The sequence below is a fragment of the Numenius arquata genome, chromosome 7 (assembly GCF_964106895.1).
Source record: "Numenius arquata chromosome 7, bNumArq3.hap1.1, whole genome shotgun sequence".
NCBI lineage: Eukaryota > Metazoa > Chordata > Aves > Charadriiformes > Scolopacidae > Numenius > Numenius arquata.
The window spans coordinates 44,817,628-44,840,325 of record NC_133582.1 but is presented as its reverse complement, the minus strand read 5'-3'; the positions used below and the strand labels follow the sequence as shown (position 1 = coordinate 44,840,325).

Here is a 22,698-nt window from a genome sequence, read left to right as displayed (position 1 = left end):
CTTAACGACAAATTCTTCTCATTATATGATAAATGTCAGGTAGGATAGAATATTATCTCTATGCTGCTTATTCATTTACAAAATGGATTATATGCAATTGTTAGCATTTGGATAAAATTTAAAGAACCTCTGGTATTCAGCAGTGTTGTCAAAACATGATTAAAGTAGTATTAAAATAATTCCATTAGCTTTACCTGCTCAGTGCTTATATCAGCTTAAGAAATGACTGTTTCATTGCAAATTATATGCAAATAAACCTACCATGATTTTTTTCTGCAATAACCTAGTGGTTTTTGCTTTTTTTCCTCCTTTTAGGTATACCCAGGACTAATGGTGACAGCAGGCCTTATACATTGGATTTTAAATATGCTTAATGTGACAGTCCATATAAGAGATGTATGTGTGTTCCTAGCACCAGTTTTTAGCGGCCTTACAGCTATTTCTACTTTCCTGCTCACGAGAGAACTGTGGAACCAGGGAGCAGGGCTTTTAGCTGCCTGTTTTATTGCCATAGTTCCAGGTTACATATCCCGATCAGTAGCAGGATCATTTGACAATGAAGGCATAGCTATTTTTGCACTGCAATTCACATACTATTTATGGGTAAGTAATTGCTGAGTCTTTTGCTTTGGAAAGGTTTTTTTGGTTCCTCCTTCCAACCAAATGACTGATTTTGCTTAGAATCCATTGAGTTCTCATTTTCCTCCCTCTCATCCCTCTTTCCCTTGGCTGTTGATCAGGCAAGTACTGAGAAGTCACATGAACTGAACCACTCCATAATCATGCTCTTTAATTTGCCATGTAAAAGTACTGTTCAACTGAAGCATGTGTGTCCTGCAGTAGTAGTAATAATAATTATAAGTCTATAAATTTAAAGCAAACAGAACCGTTGTTTCTGGTTTTCAGTTTGGAGGTTATTAGTATTACCTGAGCATCAAACTTTAGCCTCCTTATTTAGCTGGTGAAAAGCAGTAGACTGAATATAAAGTGCTTTGAATTGTGTGCTGGAGAAGCTTTTGACTATATGGAGGGTCTGGGCTTTGACTTAAGCATCTAAATTAAATACCCAAAGAAGTCCAGAGCAAGATATTAATATTGCTTTCATGCTTAAAAAAAATAGTCTGATGTCTTTTAAATAGCCTGCTTGATAGGGCAGTGTGTCTTTCACTCCTTAATCTGTATGTAGAATTGCATCGGTAATGCACTTTTGTATAAAGGAGTTTAGGCAAGGTGGAGTTTTTCTGGACTGCTGCATCTATTTTGGAAATACCACAAATAGAATAACTATATGGTTAATTCACCATAGAGACTGTATGGTACTGTCCCTTGCATGTTCCCTGAATGTGTGTACTTTCATTTTGAATGTCTCCATGTATGTACAAGCTCTGTTGCAGCTTTTCCCATGATTTTGTTAAGAGTTCTACTTTTCATAAGCACATGCATACTCATAAGGTTTTTTTAGCTTTAGAATATTTCAAACTTAGGATATTGTTGGTAGAAGTATAATGTAATAGAAGGGAAATCAAGTTTTTCATGACTGAGTGATTGATCTTACATAAATGCAGATTTTTTAAACCTGGACTTAGAATAAACTGCAGCTGTAACGGTATACTGCGTTTGGTAACAATAATAGAATCCACCTATGTTGTTACTTTATAACAGTTGAGGCATGGTAGCAGTTTTCTGTTCTTGTGGAACTCATATTTAACTAAACTGCATAGTGCAATAATGGTTGCATGAACTCTTGTAGAATTACATGTGAATCAAATATATTTTATAGATAACTTTCTCACTTTATTTAATGTCATGTTTTCATTCCTATTTTACCACACCACAATCACCAGCATCGGTTTTGGACAAAATCATACTCCTGGGCCAGTTTAGTAGAACCTTTAGTAGGTTCTGGATGCTCTCATTAACCTTAAGGGATATTTTTAAAATTACAGAATAGCTCTTTTGTCTATAATTGCAGAGTTGGGTCTGATGCCAGGCAAAGTCAGTCATGGATAGCCTACGCTTAGTCTTAGACTTAGTCTAATGTCTTTGAGAAAGGAGCACAGAGGTGCTGCAACAACTTTTCTAGCTCAGCTCATGAAGCAGTGTTGCGTTGCATCCTGCCTCTGCTTTAACTAGAGACAGGTATAAGTGGTTTTGTGTGTGAATGAATTGCACTTGTGGTTTGGTTGTATGAGCATCAGTTCAAAAGCATACAAATATAACTTGATACGTGCTAAAGAAGTTCTCTTGACGTTGTTTTGGAATTAAATTTTGGAATATTGTCCAGTATTTGTTTGTCATTCATAAATACTTGGTTATTTTTAAAGGTGAAGTCTGTGAAAACTGGGTCAGTCTTTTGGACAATCTGCTGCTGTCTATCCTATTTTTACATGGTAAGCCTTTTATATATATACACTAACTAAACTATTTGAGTAGGGCTTACGTAATCCATATGTTGATGAAGAACAGATGATTTTAATCGTTGGAGCCATAATATAAAGTTGTTGCTTCATATTACTAATAAAACCTTAAATATATGAGTGAAAAGGCATGATAAATATTTTGAAATTTAAAGTATTTAAATAAACACAGTGAAAACAATTTTTTAAAGAACTCTTAAGTAGAATAACTTTACTTACAAAATTATCCGATGTTGTGGAAAGGTTCTCTGATTCAGTGGGATCTTTGGTTTGATGCGGGTGAATTAAGGTGGAATTTTGATATTCTTGTGTCTGTGTGTCATTATTACTAAAATGCAATAATAATATTTCAAATTTATGGACAAACTGACACATATATAACTCTGAATACTATTTCTTTGGGTATAATTATGCCATAAAGTAAAACCACCAGAACAGCTGAATTAATTCAGTCTCAGATTAAATGATCGTAAAGTCCCTTTTCATTCTTGATCTGTGAAAATGGAGGCTGTTGCAGAGATGTTCCTAAGGGCTAGCAGAGGGGAAAAACAGTAGTAAAACCGAGGAGATAAAACTAATAGCAAAATGGAGAGAATTGGTTTCCCCCCTTTTTCCACCTTCTGAAACCTTAGACATGAAGAATTTTCCTGTATGAATCAGTCAAAGGTCCTTTTTTCCTATGATAAACTTTTTTTTTTTGTGGCTATATGAAAAGTAAGTTAGCCTCAAACAAACCAGTGGTGGGACAGTCAGGCTAACTGCTTGATGTCGGTTAAGATTGAGGTCTCAAATACTGCTTTTCTACAGTCAGGTAACTAGGCTTGCAAGGAAAAGGGTGTTTATGAACCATTTTGTATGCCTTAATTTAAAGTACAAGGTTTATTCAGAGGTTATCTGGATGCTGCCTAGATTTCCTCTAGCTATAATGTTCATTGGGTTTTCTTGGCGATTTTTGCTGTTAATATAGCAAATAATAGCCCTGTATATGTTGCCAAAGAGGATAGCTATCTCCTGTTAAGGGTACATTTACTTCTTCCCCTATTTCTCCTCCATTATGGCAAGTCATTAAATAAACAGCCACTTCTTTATACACATAGCATTGCTGTTTGTATACTGTTACAGTGAAGAGATCTGTAGGTTGGGTACAGACTTATATGCAGTACAAAATCAGGCAAGTAAGTTTTTGAGTTGTTATATTTATATATGTCTTTTTCATATTGTGCCAATTTATTAACAAGATCCTCTAAAAGTTCTCTTCATAAATATGCAGTTTACAAACACGATACTTTTACAGTTTCGCTGCTGAAAAATCGCACAGTGACAAGTTCTTCCCGGCTTAGGCTGACTAGTGTCTTGGTCTGTGCGATTTGTACCAGAGGGAGGGGATGTGACGTAGAGTGTGCATGATGGCAGAGCGTATGGAATCAATGTCATCATCATGACATTCAATCGTTGAACGTAAATTAATGTGGGTTTTCTTCTTTTATTTTCCTTTCAAGTGCTGTCAGCTAGTGAAAGGTTAAGATTTGTCCATATCTTAGCCTCAGTGATTAGGTGATAGAATTTTATTGCTTACAGAGTGTACCTACTTCATCCCTGGTGGCTTTCCATATGTTGTATTTCCCTTTGGAAAAAGTTTTGTTAAAATGCCCTTCTAGACATTTTGCTTAGGTAAATTTTTAGGACAAAGCATAATTGTACTATTCGTTATATAGTATTCATTTGCTCTTCTCTGATGGAATTAGTTCTGTTTTCAGTGTAAGCTGAAAATGAAATCAAATCACGATCTTGAGGTAGTGAGTCCTTGCATGGGGAGTTTGGGGAACAGCTCCTTGAAAGAGCAGGTGTTGCATGGACTGACAGAAATCTTTCTTGATAATTAAATCTGCTTAAAATATATACCTAATTCACAATGATAATCTGACTCATAGGATTGCATTGCATTCCATAAGGTGAAGAGGTTTTTCCTTGTGTTTATATTTTTAGCATTTATTTGACTTCAACAACTTCTGCTTCACATAGCTTTGTTTTATTTTACCTTCTTGTCATAAAAAGCTTTACACTGAAGCAATCCTTGTATGAGTAATAGCTTGTTTTCATTCTTTATGCCAGACTATGATGATGCCTCAGTTCTGTTTGAAAAGTTCCAAAGTGCATCTTCAATTCAGTACAGTCTTTGGTGCTTAGATTTGATTTGATTTATATTTTGATAATTAAGGATGCAGGTCTCTGGTCCATACAAACTGTCTGCTACCTGCTTCATTCAAACCTTTCCCTAATTATAACAACGTCCTAATTGCACATTTGTTCTTATTCTATTCTGTATTACCTATCTTCATACCATATTTTCTCCCATTAAATAAACTTACCTGTGTAAACCATGATGCTTCATGCTTCTAATTTGGCAATAGGATCTTGATAATCTGAAATGAGTTTCAAGAAAACTTCTAGATTTATAGTCTACTTGTTTCACATTGTCTGAATTGGTTACCCCAAATTTTGAAATGCTGGGTTTTGTAGTATTAGTATCAAAAAAAAACAGTATTACTTGGCCTTGTCCTTATTTTAAAATCTGTTCTATAGAACTTAGTCATTTGGGTTTCTTTTTGGATTCTAGGGCTTTAAAAATAGTCGCGTGAATCTAAGCCCTAAAGTACAATTAAAGTGAAAACCACATTAGCTACTGCATTCAAAAATGAAGATCTAGGGTAGGCATGGTACATATGGAAGAAGTCTAGACTGTAATTTGACAAGGAGACGTGTTAAAATACAGATTGTCTAGTCAACATTAGCCCTTCTAAATATGTTAGAAATTTAGACAACGCATTGTAATGATAGCTTATTAAATCTTTATCTAAACCAGCAATCGGTGATGTATTGATAATATTGTAGTGTTTCAGTTCCAAGTACAACGTACCAGTGCTTCTCAAGTGCTGCTGTTACTACAGGTTCGCAATATCCATTGTTGTACACAAATCCACAGTGCTCAGCCCCGCTTCCCTGTGGATCCACACCCTTCCTTTTGTTTCTTTCCTTACACGGCGTTCTGCTCCAGCAGTTCTGCTCCCGGAGGGGTGTACCTTGCTCCCTTTCTCCTCTCTGGCTGGAGATGCTGTTCCCTGTCCCCAGCAGAGCATGGTGCTAAATTTGTGTATCTACTTGGGAGTCATGCTGCTGCCTTGTGCTGCAGCCTTCACCATAGGGAAGACCCCTCAGCATCACATTCTTGTTTGCCAGAATGACCATATATATTAGCTTGGGAGGAGGAGATACAGGAAGGATAGCCTTGAAAATGCACCAGCCCTTTTCAAAAGTCTTTGATACTTTGATATGTGGCGGTTTTGTTGAGGTTTTTTCTTTGTTGATAATAAATATTGAGAAAGATTGGGGTGGTATTACTGGTAGCTCTGGCTGCTTGTCTACGTGGAGTTTGTTTTCTTGTTAGACTTTCAGAATGTATAAATCCAGGATTGGCTATCTTAAGAATTCTGCCGGTATTTTCAGATCTGATTTCCTGTTCCATTCCTCATAGGTCTCTGCATGGGGTGGTTATGTTTTCATCATCAACCTTATTCCACTGCATGTGTTTGTTCTGTTGCTGATGCAGAGATACAGCAGGAGGGTCTACATTGGTAAGTTTTGTTTAGTGAACAGTCATTCTCAAATGCTTAGTCACGAGATATGAAATTAATTATATGGATATGTTTTGTTTCAAGTGGGAACTAACTAATTGCATATCAGGTTGCATTTTATTAATTTGACTACTGATTATAGTCAGTTATTCTCTACAACATGGAAATGAGGGGTTAAAACATACTCACACTTCCAAAATTTCACATATGGAGCTGTTAATTTTCTTCTTTCTTGTTCACTAAAAAAAAATAATAACAATTGGGTGGTTTGATATTTGTAGAATACTTTTAATATATTTTATATATATATTATGTGTCTGTAATAATGTTTCATATTTTTCCTTTTCACAGTATGTTAAACAATTGCTATTTTAAAAAGTTGTACAGCAGGACTTATAAAAACATATAGTAAATTGTGACATGTATGAGAAAAGTCATAGGGAATTTTAAGCAGCCATATATGTTTTATATAACCTAGACTAAAAAGTAGTGTAAGAGTCAGTCCACTCCACATGAATCCTTAAGATGTTATTGGGTTAATGGGTCAGCCTTCCTTCCAGTTTCAGAAATGTGTGAATAGTGATCTTAGGAGATTAACTTTTTAATTTATTTGCCTGACATTAAAATACTCTATAAACTGTCTTTAGAGAGGCTTTACCAGTTAAATCAGTTGGCTATGGTGTAGGTGTGCGAATGAAATAAATAATAAGCAATTTGAATATTCAAAGATGTATAAGTTAGCTAGAATATTTTTGACTCCTTATGTGAAATCTTTACAATAGATAGTTTGAGAACATAGTATAAGTTGAAGTGAAATATCACAGGACATTTCATATTTGTAAATATATTTCTGTTACCCATTTTAATACTGCTTTGTCTTTGTATTTTTAATTTATTTTAATATTTTTTTAGTGCCTACTACAGAAATTACATATATATTTGAACCATTATGTACTATAATAATTACTCAATTAACTCAAGTTCAGTTTTGTATTTTTGTTGCAGAAACTATAAATACTGGTTTCATGCTTTGTTCATCTATTTATGTAATTCGGAAACAGAAATTCTTTTAAAAAAGGAAAAAAATATCTAACCCATTTTTAATGTTAGTATTACTTCTTCACTAACTGCTTCTTCATAACTTAAGGGGGAAGTAATTTATCTTGTTTTGCTTTTAAATTTGTTTTATTGAATATTTTCATTTTCCAATTTCTATGAGTTAGGCAAGAGAAAATTAAATCTACTAATTATGGAATCCTGAAGCTATGTGGTAACCAGAAACAATAAAGAATAAGTACTCTTGCCTTTTCTTTCAATGAACTAGTCTTTGAACTAGTCTGGGGAAAACAGTACTGCAGGTTCATATGAATTAAAGGTTTTGGCAGACGTTTGTTTTGCAAATAGCTACAGTGTTTTGAGATGTTATTGCCCTTCAGCTGTACTTCAGCAGAGTTGTCAGAATGAAAATGTAATTGCTGCTCTGCTGTTTCATTGCAACTGCTGGCTTAATTTAAGCTTTCATGGGAAGCCTTACACACATAGAAGGCTGTACATCTCGCATTAGTATGTGACTTCTAGGTTTGTTTAACAGGATGTTTTTGTAAAACATGTAAGAATGTTCAAGCACTTCTGAGAGGAAATTCAAGTGTTCTTCACTTGCAAACTATTCAGATAGGGAGAAGAGTTTACAAAGGTTCATTGGAATAGGGAGAGTAAAGATATTTTTGGAGTTTCTGTGATACGCAGTTGCTAGTGTGCCTGTGGCAGTCTCCTAATTCTCAAAAAAACTACCAATGTGCAGCTAAAATCTGTAAACTATTGTCAGCCAACAGTAGCTAGTAAAATCTGCACCCATTTTACTATTACCGAGAATTTGGGGGGTTTTAATCTCAAGATCAGTTGCTTAATTTTATTTAAAACTAGCCTACCTTTTGTAACAGATGAAGGTTTAGTCTAACATAATATAAATGTAGAGGACAGTATCTGGCAGCACCAAGTTTTTAAAAATAGTGATGGATTCCTGGTATATATTTTTCATGTGTGTGTTCATACACCAAAGGAAAGGTTAATGGAACATGATCTGATATGCCTGGCAGTGTAATTCAGAATCATTTAATGACTAAAAATTTCCTGGAACGTGAACCTTTTGCCAATTTTAAAATATTTTGCCACTTGCATGCAGATGAATTTATCAGCCAGATAACTTCTGACCCACTTGGCATCAATGGTGATCACGCTTCCTACACTTGAAAGCTTAAGCTGTGCTTTTTTTTTTTTTTTTTTTTTTGACAGTAGTCAGTATCTTTCATTCAGATCTTACTGGCTTAATAATTAAGTGCTTATGATTCCAGTTTATTAGCATTAGCAGTGCTTGTATAGGTAAAAAACCTTTATTCAGATACAGGAACTGTTGATATTATGTTCTATTATTGTACCTATAGTTTCTCTTGCAGTTTATCATCTTTAAAAAGCAAATGGTTTTACATATGGAAAGGTACCAATATATATAGATTTAAGTTATGCTTTGCACACTTTAGAGACGTGGTAGTTTTCACTTCAGTCTGGTTTGGGTTTTGGGGTTTTTTCTGTACAATTTTAAAGTTCTATATACTTTTCAAAATGTTTAATAACAAAACCACTCAAGGATCTTCCAGAATTTAAAACTTAATTTCAACAACTCCTTGTTCTGTATATTGGATTTTACAATTTAAATAGTAAGTGAGCGTATATATTTATATCAGCTGCTTCAGTGTTCTAAAACTTCAGATGATTAGTGTTTATTTCTGATGATTATAATCCATTAATTGAAAAAGTGGTCAATATTTGATTGTACTCTCTGGAGAAATTTTTCAGTAGGTTTTTCCTGTTTGTGCAGGATTGTTTGTAAAATGAGTTTGTCCACAGTAGGCCAGAATGTTTTTGTTGTTGACCTAGTCAAAGTTATAACCATGAGAATGGATTGCAGGGATCAAAATCAATTTCTTGTTTTTGCAAAGACTGTGCAAACAATAGAATGTAAAGGAACATGGAAAGCTTGTGATGATATATCACCTTGATATAGCCAAGTTCCTAGAAAAATTGCATTGCTGGGTAAATTACCTCCCCCCACCCCTCCAATACTAGGCAGACAAATGTGATAGTTTTTTGAAAGAAGTGGGAAGTAAGGAATGGAGGAGGGAGAGGGGCATAGAAAGTATTACAGTTGCAGGCCTAGGCCTGAAAATGATGATTTACAATGGTCTAACAAATGTGAAATGTAGTGATTTATGCCAATCACTGAAATTCCACAGGATGGCAGTGTTGTAACACTTTCATGGTACAATAAATTATTTATGTTGTAGTGAATTCTTCAAAAATTGAGCATCCTACAGCAAAAACGTATTTCAGTGGCGTAAGAGGGAATAGATCAGTAGCTAGGCAAAGTAGTGCAATACAGATGCTTGAAAGAGTACACCAAAGAAGACAGGAGGAGGTTGGAAGCACCATCACAGTCACTTCTGTGACTTTTGGACAGCCTAGGATACCCTGGGAGCATAATACTCCAGGGAGACCACACAGGTGCTATGGAGACAATACCACTGGCAAAGGACGTGCTCCCCAAGCCTGTTCTCATGGAGGTTAGCAAAGGATTGTATGAGCACAGGGATCTCCTCATAAGATTGAGGCTGTAATAGAGACAGTGGTTTATGATTTGTAGGAGTTCAAAAATCTGGGAGGTGGATTATTGCTGTTTGCCACTGAAGGAACAAAACTTTGTTTGGACTTTAAGTTGACTGGTTACATCAAATGTGATCAGACTTAGAGTTGGTATTTCTCTCTTCCTCTCCCTTCTCTCCTTGACTCTGGAATACTGAGGACCAAAACCCTGCCCAAAAAAAGTACATGAATCTTAATACATACATACTAATCATTCATATTATTAATATTAATTATTTTCTTGGCCTCTACTTTTTGAGGGGCTATGAGTCCCCATTGTTGATATAGATCCATTATTGCATATGCTTAGAATTAATTTTTAATTCTATTGCTTTTCAGTTTCTTGGCATGCCTCTGCTCTTGTGTTTTTAAAAAAAAAAAAACAAACAAACATACCTCTTTGCACTTTCTAAATAGGCAGTGGACTCTTAACTGTTCTTTTTCTTTGAGGTCTGGTCTCTTCAATTTCTCCTCATGTAGAAATCTTCTGTTGTCATTTGTTATCTGAGAGCTATTTCTCCCACCCATGACTCACAAAAACGAGATGGGACGAGAAAACTATTTCCAGCTAGCATCTTAGGTAGATGGTTTATTTCCCTAGGAGGAGAAAAGACAGTGCAATTAGGAACAACAATACTTTGCTACTTCCTCTAACATTCAATGCAATTTATTCTACTCAAAGGAGGAAAAAATAATTTGGGTGGCTGAAATATTTAGAATGACAGGGTTCTGTTTCAGTGTCAGTGAAGTTGGGGGAGGATGGACTCTACTGTGGAACCAATGCTGTTTGAAATGCGTGTATTCACCTTCTTCCCACCTTTCTCTTCTTCCCCTCTCCTCACTCTTTTTTTCCTAGCATATAGCACTTTCTACATTGTGGGATTAATATTATCGATGCAGATACCTTTTGTGGGCTTTCAGCCAATTAGAACAAGTGAACACATGGCAGCTGCAGGTAAGAAAATTTAAATGTCTGCTTCCAAACAGCCTGCTTAGCACAAGAAAACCTCAAACCCTTGGGGCTCTGTTTCCTTGTGTTAGAAAGAACACATAACTAACAAACCAAGATGTTAGAGAAGAGGTACAATTTAGCGTCTGTAGGGAAGTTTTCTTTCCAATTGACACATTAGACTCCTTTCTGTGAGCTAATGGAGGTAAAATACTTCCACATAACAGTGGATCAGTTACATGTTCTGACAAGCACTTATTTTACACATTGATAATCTCTACTGTTTTGCAATATAATGTTGCCTTCGAGCATTGTACAATAGAAACATTCCTTATTGGTAAGCACAGATTTTACTAAGCAATTTGGTTTTAGAGTTGATAGTCTCCTGTAATTTTTCAAAGTGGGTTAAATACAAATGTCTTAAAAATCAGCCTCCTGATTAGTAATTTAAATAACTGGTTTCAATATTGTTTGATTCTTTTTATTTCTTTAAGTTGATTTTTCAATGGTTGTTAAGTCAGACATCTTGATTTCTTGACAACAGTAACCTCTACTAAGACTGATGGGTTTATATTTAACTGCATATGCTGTTTGTGTGATTTAGTTTAGTTTGTTAGATTCCTCAGGTTTTTTATAATGTATACTCACCTATCAAAATGTATTTGAGACAGCAATTGGAATATCATTAAAATTTACCAGGAAAATACTTTTTGAGTGGAGATTTTTTTTTTTCAACAGTCTGAATATAATGGAAAGAGTAAATATTGTCAAACTGTATTTTGCATCTGAAGAATTTTGCATTTATTTAGTCAATAGAGTTAGTGACTTTCTCTAGGAGTTCAGAACTAGGGAATTTCAACATTGTGCACCTCAAATTTATTGTTAAACTGAAGAAAGACTATACACTTGACTTCTATGTTTTCCTTCTGCCAGCTACCAGTGAATTTTCGCTTTTGAATGGATTGATCTGATTAGATACATTGAAATTAATAACAACAGAAAAATTGTGTCCCAAGTTCTGGTTTAATGTTAAACTCTGAACAGTCTTTTTGAGGGTGTGGGTTCCTTACCCAGTGAATTCTGGTGTTTCAACGCTAGCTTTATATAATTCAGTTGTCTCTTTAACTTAATGCTTGAGTGTATTTCTTTCATTAAATCTTCCTGTGTTGTTCAGTAGCTTAATTTCCATATATTTCTATATCAGCCTTGTTTGTGTTGCCTGGGGTCTGTGTCTTAATTTTTACCAAGTCTAGGTATGTTAACCTGTGTTTTTGTCATAATCAATGCAATCTAGTTTTCAGATGATTTTTCTCCCTTGCCCCAATTTAATTTGGGAGCAGAGGGCAGTGGGTGTTGGAGCTCTTGGTACAATAAGCAAAGAATGTTTTGGAGAGCATTTTCTCCCATTGCAAGTTTCTGTCATTGCAAGAAAGTATCATCTCTGTAAAGTATTAAAGGGTATTTGTCACAAAGTGATTTCCTACTAGTTTTTAGATGTAACGGTGTACCCTACATTTATTTTTCTAATTCATCTATAGTCAAAGCATGTCAATTGTTTTAACAGCTGTTACTGCTTTTGAGCATTTAAACAAAAACTTTCCTCTTTCTTTAGGTGTTTTTGCACTGCTGCAGGCATATGCGTTTTTGCAGTATCTGAGAGACAGATTAACAAAGCAAGAATTTCAGACATTGTTCTTCTTGGGTGTCTCACTAGCTGCTGGTATTGTATTCCTGAGCGTCATCTATTTGACATACACAGGTAAATACATGTGAAACTAGTTTACCTTTGAAGCATGTAAACTGGATGATCAATACTTGGTTTACAAGTAGTTACTAAACAAGTAGTTTACATGTAGTTGTTGGCAATGCCACAGCAAACCAGCGTGCGTGTTACTCTGTATTTCTGTGTGTTGGGATTCACTATGCTTTCTGGGCTGCAGGAAAAAACCACACACCTTTGTAGCATCATTTCAGGTTTATCCACAATCCCCATGATGATGTAAGAAGTCAGATTGGATGAGGAACATAACTATAGCCAAAGCATATGATGAAGATACGTATAGCTAATCTATTCTGAATAGCATTGATCACTCAAAGTCAGATTGCTTGTGTTCTGAAATACTTGAACCTGATTCCTGTATGTCTGGAATTAATCTGTAAATTCTACTTTAGTTCTGTGGTTCAGCCTCCAGTCTTCAAGAAGTCTTACCCAATCTTACAAAAACAAGCTTGTCTTTGCTTGGTTGCCATCCCCAGATGCCTCACTGCTGTCTTCTGATTCCACGGTACACTTTGTTGGTGATCTAATACCACCATATTTCCTTCCCGTGATGAAGAAAAAGCAGGTTTTTTTTCCTAGCTAAATATGTCTCCCATGCAACAATTGACTTCTGCTTGGTTTAAACTGCATGGTCTTAATATTATACTTCAAATACAGTTGTGTTTTGTCAGAGTTTAATTTTGGAAAAACATACTTCCCTGAGACCTTAACTTGTTTTTATCTTAGCTGACTTCTTTCTTGTACTTCTTTTTAGCAATGTTTCTGGCATAAATTTTTTTGATAGCGGTTGCTTAACATTTTGGACTGTTTAATAGCAGTTTTATTTTTGTTAATTATGATACCGTTATTCCAAAAGAATACTTAGCATCTCTGTTTGGAAGTATTCTAAAACTCAGTGGTTTGTGATTTGCTTTTTAGTGCGTATGGGCAGGTCCTACTAAATAATTACTAAAAATTTTCAGACTGGCATATCACAACAAAATGCAGCTTCTAATCTTAGTGTGCCGCAAAATATGTCTTCTGTTGCAGTTCTTAGGAAGTGTTGATTTCAACTTCACTGATCAGTATCAGTGCTTCACCAGATGAAGCAAACCTCATTGCCTCAGCTTCTCCTGTTGTGCTGTGAGATCTGGGCTCCTGACCGTCTCACAGCATTCTGATCCCTTTCTGTTTTCTTAATAATCCTCTTGCAGAAGGATGCCCATGTCTGGACCCTGTATCCCAGGTGCAGCACCTGGAGGAAGGGGTTTGAGGTTCTGGATTGAAGTTGTGCCTGCCATAAGGCGGGTCAGCCGCTCTCTTCAGTTTAGCACTGTTCACTGTTTTGGCCTCTGGAGTATTTTTAATTTTTACCAGTCACTAGCTGGACCCTGATCCACTGAGTACAGCTTTGAACTTGTCTGTACAGCCAATTTTCAATCCATCAAATGGTCTGTTTGTCCAGCCTATTCTTCAGCTTATAAATGAGAAATGAGGAAAATGGTTTAAAAAGCATTTAATAATGTATTTCAGGAGGCTGTGCTCCATGACCTTTCCAGGGACTCAGGTTACTGGCCTGTAGTTTCCTGCGTATTCCTTTTTGCCTTTCCTAGAGGTGTAGCATTAGCCATTTACCTCCACCAAGGGGCCTCCCTTATCACTGTGATGGAGATGGTGGGTACTTATCACATTGGCCAACTCTTTCAGCACACCTCAGATGAATGCCATCTCATCTCATGGTTTTTGGATACATTCAGAGAAAACCATAATTAGTAGTTCTCCATCTGCTGGCAGCTGGTTCTTGTGCACGCAGTGGTTTGGGAGCAAGCTTTACATCTGAAGACTGAAGGGAAACATACGTCTTGCAGAATATTAACTATAATATTTAAATGTCTAAACCTGATATTAAACTAAAACTTTCATTCAAATTATACTAATTTTAAATATCAGGTAGAGGGAAGACTTACTGTGTCATGCACAAAGTCTTGGGTAATAAATAAAAGGATTTAACATTCTCTTTTTTCAGTTTGTCTGTATCTGTCTTCAGAAGGAGCTGAAACAGATGCAAGGAAAGTGAAAATAAAATTTAAGAAGAATCTTACTAATAACTTTGATTTTTACCTTTCATCTCATAATAAGTGTTTCTTTTCATCTTATGATATTCAAGTATCTAAAGACTTTGTTTTAAAAAAATAATATTTAAAGCTTATCAGCATGTCTAGTAGCAACTTTTCTATTCCATGCCAAAGAGAAACAATTGGAAAAAAGTGCTTCATTGAGTAATACTGTTTTGGCTATAAATTGCTGCCAGTTTCCCGCTCAGGCATTTCAGAGGAATTAAATACTTTCGTATTAATTAAGTTTGCTTTTTCTTATACTTCCTAATGGAGTATAGGTTGCTATCTGTCATATTCTTTGAGAAATATTTTCATTATTATTGCATTACTTTGATTTTGGAGGTGTTATGTGTCTTGGTATTCAACGAGTACAGTGTGATCCTGTGAGGGTGTGATCCTATGAGAGTGTGTGCTTCTAAAACTAACTTCATGGTTGGTAGACTTTATAGCCTCCCTAATGCAGTAGTTCACATATATTACAAGTTAATGACATTTCTTTGGTTTTGTACTGGAAAAATTACAGCATTTAAATACCTAGGCAGCAAAAGGTTTTTTTCCCCATTCTCTTTTTCAGGTTATATTGCTCCTTGGAGTGGCAGATTTTATTCATTGTGGGACACTGGGTAAGTAGGAATAAAGGATATAAGGATTTAGATATCAATAACACTCTACTGGAAACTAATAATCTTTTGCTCTCATCATCCTCGAATCCATTGAGTTTATCAGTCAAGGAGATTAGAGTGGGCTTTAATCAGTTATCTAAAGAGAGCATTTGTAGGGACTGTTTCATGATCTTTGCAACCATTTCACTAATTTGTCTTATTAAATTTCTTACTTCTTTTGGAAGTCTTTGCATATGTAAAGGTATGCTTTTTTCTACATGAATTGTAGTGCTTCTTGGCATAAAATGACCAAAAGTTGTATCAACACTTGAAGACACATTTAAAAATTACTAAGAGCCTTAAACTTATGCTATTTTCATTGTGCAACATTGCATGAGGTCGCAAAGATGTTGCACATATGATCTTGCATGTTGCCTGTTTACTGTGTTCATACATCTGTTTTGTGTATACAGATGTCTACTCTGAACATATATGTTTTCATGGGTAAAAACCCATGCTAGTTAACTGTTTTAGTAAACCTTTAAAAATCCAATCTTGGATTCTTTAGCCAGCCAGGACAATAGGAATAAAACTGATGGTATTTTTTTCAGACAAGTATTTAAGGTGTAATTCAATTGATAGATTTTGTTTTTTAATTTTTTTTTTTTAAGATTAAAAGCAGGGGTAGGAGAACTTAAAACTTTTGCAGTTCAGGTTTTTTCCAGCTCCTAAGTGCAGCTTATACAGGTTCTGTACCAACTCTGTAATAAATGTAGTAGAATAAGTGTCGGTAAAGAAGCCTCAGATTTGTTTGAAGATGATCTAGATGTTGTTCTGTGCCTATAAATGAAGTGGTCTATACATATACAAAGCATTAAACTTTTGAGGGCTTGTCTACATTAGAAAATCATATTGTGTTAAAACACACAATGCAGTTTTGAATGAGCACTAGATCTCAGTGAAGAAAAGGACATATGTTTGATACCTATGTAGCACCCTGGATTAGGTCCGTACGTATAGCTGAGTTTAATATAGCACACAGTTTTGTCCTTGTCTGCACTGAGTGTTTGACGTGTTGTTTAGCTGACGCATATTTCCAAGTGTAGACAAGGCCTGATTTACTCAGCATCTAAAAGGGTGTGGGGGCATCAGTAACTGGTCTGGTATTTAAAACCATAACTTTCTGTACTAAGTAAACAAAGGTATTCTGTGTAGAGGAGAGTTTTCAAAATACGGTGTTGAAAATCTAGTAGACTTACTGGCATGGATGATTATGTCTTCAAAATTTAATGATGGGGCTTCCATAGCTGCGTGTTATCATTTTGATTAATTAGGCTTCAAATTTAGTCATAATAATAATTTAAAACCCCATAATTTTCATTCTTTTAATTAGTATGAAAATAATCCTTTATATCGATGTTTTAAATAACTCTGTACACCAAATACTTCCTAAATACAGTAAGACCTGGGGACTTTTTTGGTATGAGAGTTTCATCAGATTTCTACTGAATAGAGAGAGCACTTGCCATTTTAAATTGAAATGCTTCCTTTTTAAATGAGTTTCAGAATTCCTAATGTTTACAAGTTTAAATAACTTTATCTTTTCAAAATAATTTGAACTGAATTTTTTTTAAAAAAGGTATGCGAAAATTCACATCCCGATCATTGCCTCTGTGTCTGAGCATCAGCCTACAACATGGGTTTCCTTCTTTTTTGATCTGCATATTCTCGTGTGTACTTTCCCAGCAGGGCTGTGGTTCTGTATCAAAAACATCAATGATGAAAGAGTCTTTGGTAAGAAAAAATATTTTTAAATTGTTTTGAAAAATCTTGTCTTGACATTTTGGTTTTGTTTGCTCAAAGCTGGTATATGGCTTGTTCTAAAAGAAGGTTTATAAGTGATGTGTTTAAAGGTGATAATTAGAAGTTGCCTGCACCCAGCAGTACTTAAAACCACTTATAAAAATGCAGAGATTGGTGAAATGGTAATGGACTGTCGTCCCAAGAGGTGGGATTGAAATACTTGTCAGTATGGTTGTATTCTGTGGCTGGAGCTGCATGCTCTTCCACACCCTGATCCTGCAAACCATGCGTTGGGTGCAGTTCCACAGTGCAGTTCAGCCAGACGAACAGCGCGGTGCACGGGGAAGGTCCCGGCCCTGCACAGGCCACAAGGCACTGACTCTTCCCTGGGTGTCTGGCACTTAACCCATCACAGGTGATGATTCAAAATGCCTTTTCTTTCCAGATTTTCTGCTATTTTAGTGAATGGAATCACTTGCTGTGGAACAAGTGCTAGATAAGGCACAAGTCTAAGAGGAGGGGTGGGGTCTCCCAATGTCAGTGACAACAAATAGTTTATTTGTGCAAAGCTGTACTGTGAAAGCAGACTTTTAAGACTATGAATGAGGATGTAATTTGAAGTTGTGGCCCATATGGAAGAGTGAAGATCACTTGGGTCTTGGGCTTTTGTAGGGACAGGAGGCTCCAGACTAATAGAGCTGCCTCCTAGGATTACCTAAGAGGTATGTGGGCAGTGCGAACATTTACTGTGTTAAATCCAGTGACTCTGGGGTATTCTGTGCTCTGTGGCTTACAATGAGTCCCTGTCAAGACCAACGCTGTGCAACTCGCTTTCAGCTTCCTGCTGCTGCATCACCCGTTTAAGTCAGCATAGAGAGACCAATGAATGAGAATGGAGAGCCATGCTACTTCCCTACAAAATAGAAAACATTTCTGTAATGTAATCTGATAAATCACTGTCACTTGATGATTTCTGTGGCAAATCTTTCATAAGAGTGTGTTGCTAAGCTGTAGCAGACAAGGAATAAGAACTATTAGACTTGAACAATAGATGTTCCTAACCAGTGCATACAGGTTTGTCTGGGTTTTTCTCTCTCCTAAGAAAAGCGTTCTGGATATTTCTTACTATTCTGAAAAATCTTGTTTTGGGATTTTTTTGGGAGGGGAGTGGAGATAACATTGTTCAGGAAAACTTGCTTCAGAATAGGGCTCAGACTATTGTATGATTTGTCTGTATGGAATTATAATGTAGACAAGCCCCCAATTTGTCCACAGATATCTCTAACTTAAATTAAATTTGATATTTACATCAAACTCTAACACTTCCTTTTGCTTTTTCAGTTTCAATAACTTCTTTGGTCTAGGGCTGTTTGACCTTTTTAATCAAATGAAGCTACCTATTATTCCAGTAGTATTTTTGGTGTGTGATATTAAACTTCACTAATAATGTATCTTCTGACACATTATTAATGAATATGAAAATGGGGTTGCTTTATTGTTAACAGTTGTCAAGATGGACTTCAGGAAGGGTTTGAGGCTTAAAAGTGATAAACGTTAATTGAACTGTATCTCTATAAATTAAAAAGCAATGAAATGCAGGATGCATACTCAAGGCTTTATATGCACATATGCTCGACCCGCTTTCAGAAGTAGTTTTATGGAGAGCATGTACGTGTGCAGTCAGAGCGAGTGTTATTTTCTAAATGTCACCAGTGGATTTGTTTCTTTGCAGTTGCTCTGTATGCAATCAGTGCCGTTTACTTTGCTGGTGTGATGGTTCGGCTGATGCTCACTTTGACTCCAGTGGTCTGCATGCTGTCTGCAATTGCTTTCTCCAATGTCTTTGAGCGTTATTTGGGTGATGATATGAAGAGGGAAAATCCACCAATAGAGGACAGCAGTGATGAGGATGACAAAAGGAACCCTGGCAACCTGTATGATAAGGTGAGGGGAGGGACCAAAAGTTAGAAACCAGCTTTTGTTGTTGTTGTTGTCAGAATGCTTTAAATACCGCTAGAGGTCTGAATCACTAGCATTTAAATTTAGAACAAATATTTATGTTCTCCAATAAGGTGTAACTGATGTCTTGGAAAAAAAAAAGTCAGTGTCAGTGTAGAAGTTTTTCCTTCCAGCTTGGTTGGTGAAGAGCTTTTAACCTACAGGAAGTGTCCAGTGTTGACTACTAGTATTCTGTACTTTCTACAGAAGCAATGGCAGACAGTTGCTCGCTCTCCTTGACTAGTTATAGCAGCTCTTTGTCTCTGAATGCTTACCTCTTGCATTTCCTCTAAGACATGGTGAAATTAAAGAATAACATATTTTATGAAAAAATATTTCTATTAATAAACTTGCATACTCTCTTGATCATGAAGAAAATCCTGTTAGGGACTAATTTTTTTTTATCTCTTAGACTTTGTTATAAGGACCCTGACAATGCATTAGCCTTGGGTTTCCCCCCTTTTTCCTCACAGGAAATACCTGTGCCTTTCTTTTTTCCACCCTGCTGTATAAAAGGGCATCGTCATCCTAAGCCAAACCAAGGAATTCATGCATTGACCCTCACATAATAGGTTTTCTTCTTCTGAAAGAGGCTTTCAAGGAATCATCCATTTTTGCAAGTTGCTGGATTGTCACAATATTCTTGTGCATACTTAGTTAATTTAGGCTACAACTTGGTCTAGCTTTATAGTATCCTGGAGCATTTCTGGTGTGTATGTGGTAAAGAAAAAGGCGTGGGTTCCATTATCAAGAGTGACAAAAGTTGCCATAACAGATATATCTGTGTTTGTTCAGGCAGGCAAAGTGAGAAAACATGTATCTGAACAGGAAAAAACAGAGGAAGGACTGGGTCCCAATATCAAAAACATTGTTACTATGCTGATGCTGATGTTGTTGATGATGTTTGCTGTTCACTGTACCTGGGTAACTAGCAATGCGTACTCCAGCCCCAGCGTTGTTCTCGCTTCCTATAACCATGACGGGTAAGTAAGGTCTACAGGTCTGAAAAGGATTAAAGGGCAAAAGCCTTTCTCTTCCTTTGCACTAGAAATTTGCTTTACCTTCTTTTAATCACTTCTTATTATATTAAGGCACAATTGTCACCTGAATAAACAATTCTTAATACTCTAATTTTCAAGAAGGTACAACATTTTCTGAAATATATAATGTAAATGCATAAAAATAAAACTGTCCAGAGCTAATAAAAATGCTTAAAAATGAAGTTTTTGAGTCAACTGGGAAAACTTGTTTTTGAATATGTCTCTGACTGGAAGTGCATTTGAAATGCATTTAATGCATTTGGAAGATGGAAATACATCTTCAAAAGCAGTTCAAGTTCTGGCTGTCCAGCTGTCGATGTATTAAAGTTATGACTGCTGGTGGCTGAATCCCTCAAAGGGAGCTGAACACCTAAGAAAACCCTTATTTGTGAGCCCACATTTATCACTGTGCAGTTAATTTGTTACTAGTATTTGTACAGATGCAAATAAAATGAGCTCTGTTTTCCAGCACTCGGAATATCCTAGATGACTTCAGAGAAGCCTACTACTGGCTGAGACAAAACACAGACGAGCACGCCAGAGTGATGTCGTGGTGGGACTATGGCTATCAGATCGCAGGAATGGCTAACCGGACAACCTTGGTCGATAACAATACTTGGAACAACAGCCACATAGCCCTGGTAAGGGTGGCGATTTTTCTATGGAGTAGAAACACCAAAATGTTTACATTGCAGTCAAGTATGGAATTGTAAATGTCTGTTGATAGACAGTATAAACTAGGGGAAAATTCCATAGAGTGGGAAACACAGAGGTGGAAGGAACACATTTTTTTGCATTTCTTAGAACTCAAGTATAGAGTTTTGGGACTGGAAGGGAGGGATCAATTTTGCCTTTGGAGTTTCCATTTTGTTTCCTTGGAGTTTCCAAAACTTCTGCTTCAGTTTCTCTTTTCTTTGGAGGAGGACAGACAAAATCTAATGTCACCATTCCCCTTGTGATTAGTGCTAGGACAGCTTTCCTGGTGTCACTGCTTCACTGGCATTATCCAAATAGGGGTCGTTTCAGTTCAGCAGGTTCTCTGCTGACTGGGTTTTTGAATGGCACGTGAAAACTGACCACGTGAAACAACAAATTTTCAGGCATCTTGGAAATTAAAGACAGTTTATGAATGGCAATGGGAGCATTGCAGATTTGATGCGATTCTGTCTTCTCAAATTGGCAGTTAGACAAAACATCTCTACGTATAAATTCTTTCACTTCTGAAGAGTAAGTTTAAGTTTAATTTTTGTGCATGTGCTTAAAAGCAGGGCGTTAGCATTGCCTGTGGTTACAGGGGCACAACCTTGGGCAACTTAAACCTTTTTCAGAAATGAAAAAAAAGCTCTGCATTGTAGCAGGGCTGCAGTCTTACCAGGGGCTGTGTCCTCATCACTCAGCGATGACATCAGTCATCGCTCAGTGGCTGTTTCTTCCCGTAAGACCTGTGTCATGCTACGTGAGAGGAATGTATTAGAGCAGTTTCTTGTCTTGTGTCAGTACCTAGTACAGCAGTTGGACACATCTGCAGACAAGCAGTGTTTAAAACCAACAAATTAATCAAGCTATGCTTTGAACATCCCAAATCCTGAAAAATGTGCACTGGGGAAGGGAGGTGGGGGGGTGGGAGGGTGGAGATCGTATGTACGTGCTTTTGACAGGAGCAGGGAACTCACATCAGCCAAAAGCAACCTTGGGAAATTGTACTGTTGGTGCTAATATCAATCAACAAGCCTTCCCATGCACTCTTAAGGTGTTTTTCTCTTATTTTGGTCGTTGACCTGACTGTGTTTTAGATGGACGTTCAACTCTGATAGCTCTAGGTGCCTCCCACTTCTAAAAGAGGTAGAAGTGCAGATATTGTATCTGACCCAACAGATTCCTGCAGGACAAGGTACATCAGGTGAACAGAGAGACTGGAAGTCATCTGTATTGCTTAAGCACAGTAACCATACACATTACAGCAATTACAGTGATGGTTTTTAATAAAGAATTCTCTCCAGTATGACTGCTGGCACTGTCAGGTCCCATTTCGCAATGAATACTCCATAAAGGGGGACCCAAGCAATATACGTGTGTTGTGGCGAGTACCTGAACTTGTGTGGTAAATGAGGCATGCCCCAGAGACGTGTGCCAGATGACTTCCTCCTGCACAGAAACGGAAATCTGCCAAATCACTTCACATTGATTAGGATAACGGCCAAGAAGCTGAGAAGCTGAGGTTCCCAGTCTTTTTGACAGATTGCAGCCTAAGCTTGGCATTTTCTAATTACGTTCTTAACTGAATGTTACCAATTTGGGTCCAATATTATTTATATTGTAGTTACTCCCTTTTACTACAGCGATATGTTATTATGCCTTAAGTGCAAGAGCTTCAATAACAAACAAAACTACTGAACTGAATGCCAGCTACTGACCTAAGTGAATTCGTTAAGTGTGGGAAGTGACCAGTATGGAAGGGGTTATGGGAACACTCTTAAAAAGCTTTTCAAATCTAAAACTGTTATTATGCTTTAAACTCAAGGATGTCTCTATTCTGACATTTTCTTTGCCTAAATTTACTTTGAGCTCAATGCTGAGGATGCCTGTATGCTACTGAGTACAACGCAGCATGGCTGCTTTATTAGTGAAGGACAGAGCTCAATGGGAACAAAAACCAAGAAATTACTAACATTTCAAATAACTTAT

At 36.5% G+C, this 22,698-nt stretch overlaps 1 protein-coding gene across 2 annotated transcripts in view; it reads left to right on the top strand.

Moving 5' to 3' along the window:
* Positions 1-22,698, top strand: part of STT3B (STT3 oligosaccharyltransferase complex catalytic subunit B) — a 55,113-nt gene that overhangs the window by 24,276 nt on the left and 8,139 nt on the right. For both annotated transcript variants that reach the window (XM_074151037.1, XM_074151036.1), the window contains 10 exons: positions 316-603; positions 2,325-2,390; positions 5,950-6,049; positions 10,602-10,700; positions 12,307-12,453; positions 15,145-15,193; positions 16,812-16,966; positions 18,708-18,919; positions 19,769-19,956; positions 20,483-20,654. In XM_074151037.1, the coding sequence (XP_074007138.1) occupies positions 316-603; positions 2,325-2,390; positions 5,950-6,049; positions 10,602-10,700; positions 12,307-12,453; positions 15,145-15,193; positions 16,812-16,966; positions 18,708-18,919; positions 19,769-19,956; positions 20,483-20,654 (1,476 nt within the window). The remainder of the gene's footprint in view (positions 1-315; positions 604-2,324; positions 2,391-5,949; positions 6,050-10,601; positions 10,701-12,306; positions 12,454-15,144; positions 15,194-16,811; positions 16,967-18,707; positions 18,920-19,768; positions 19,957-20,482; positions 20,655-22,698) is intronic.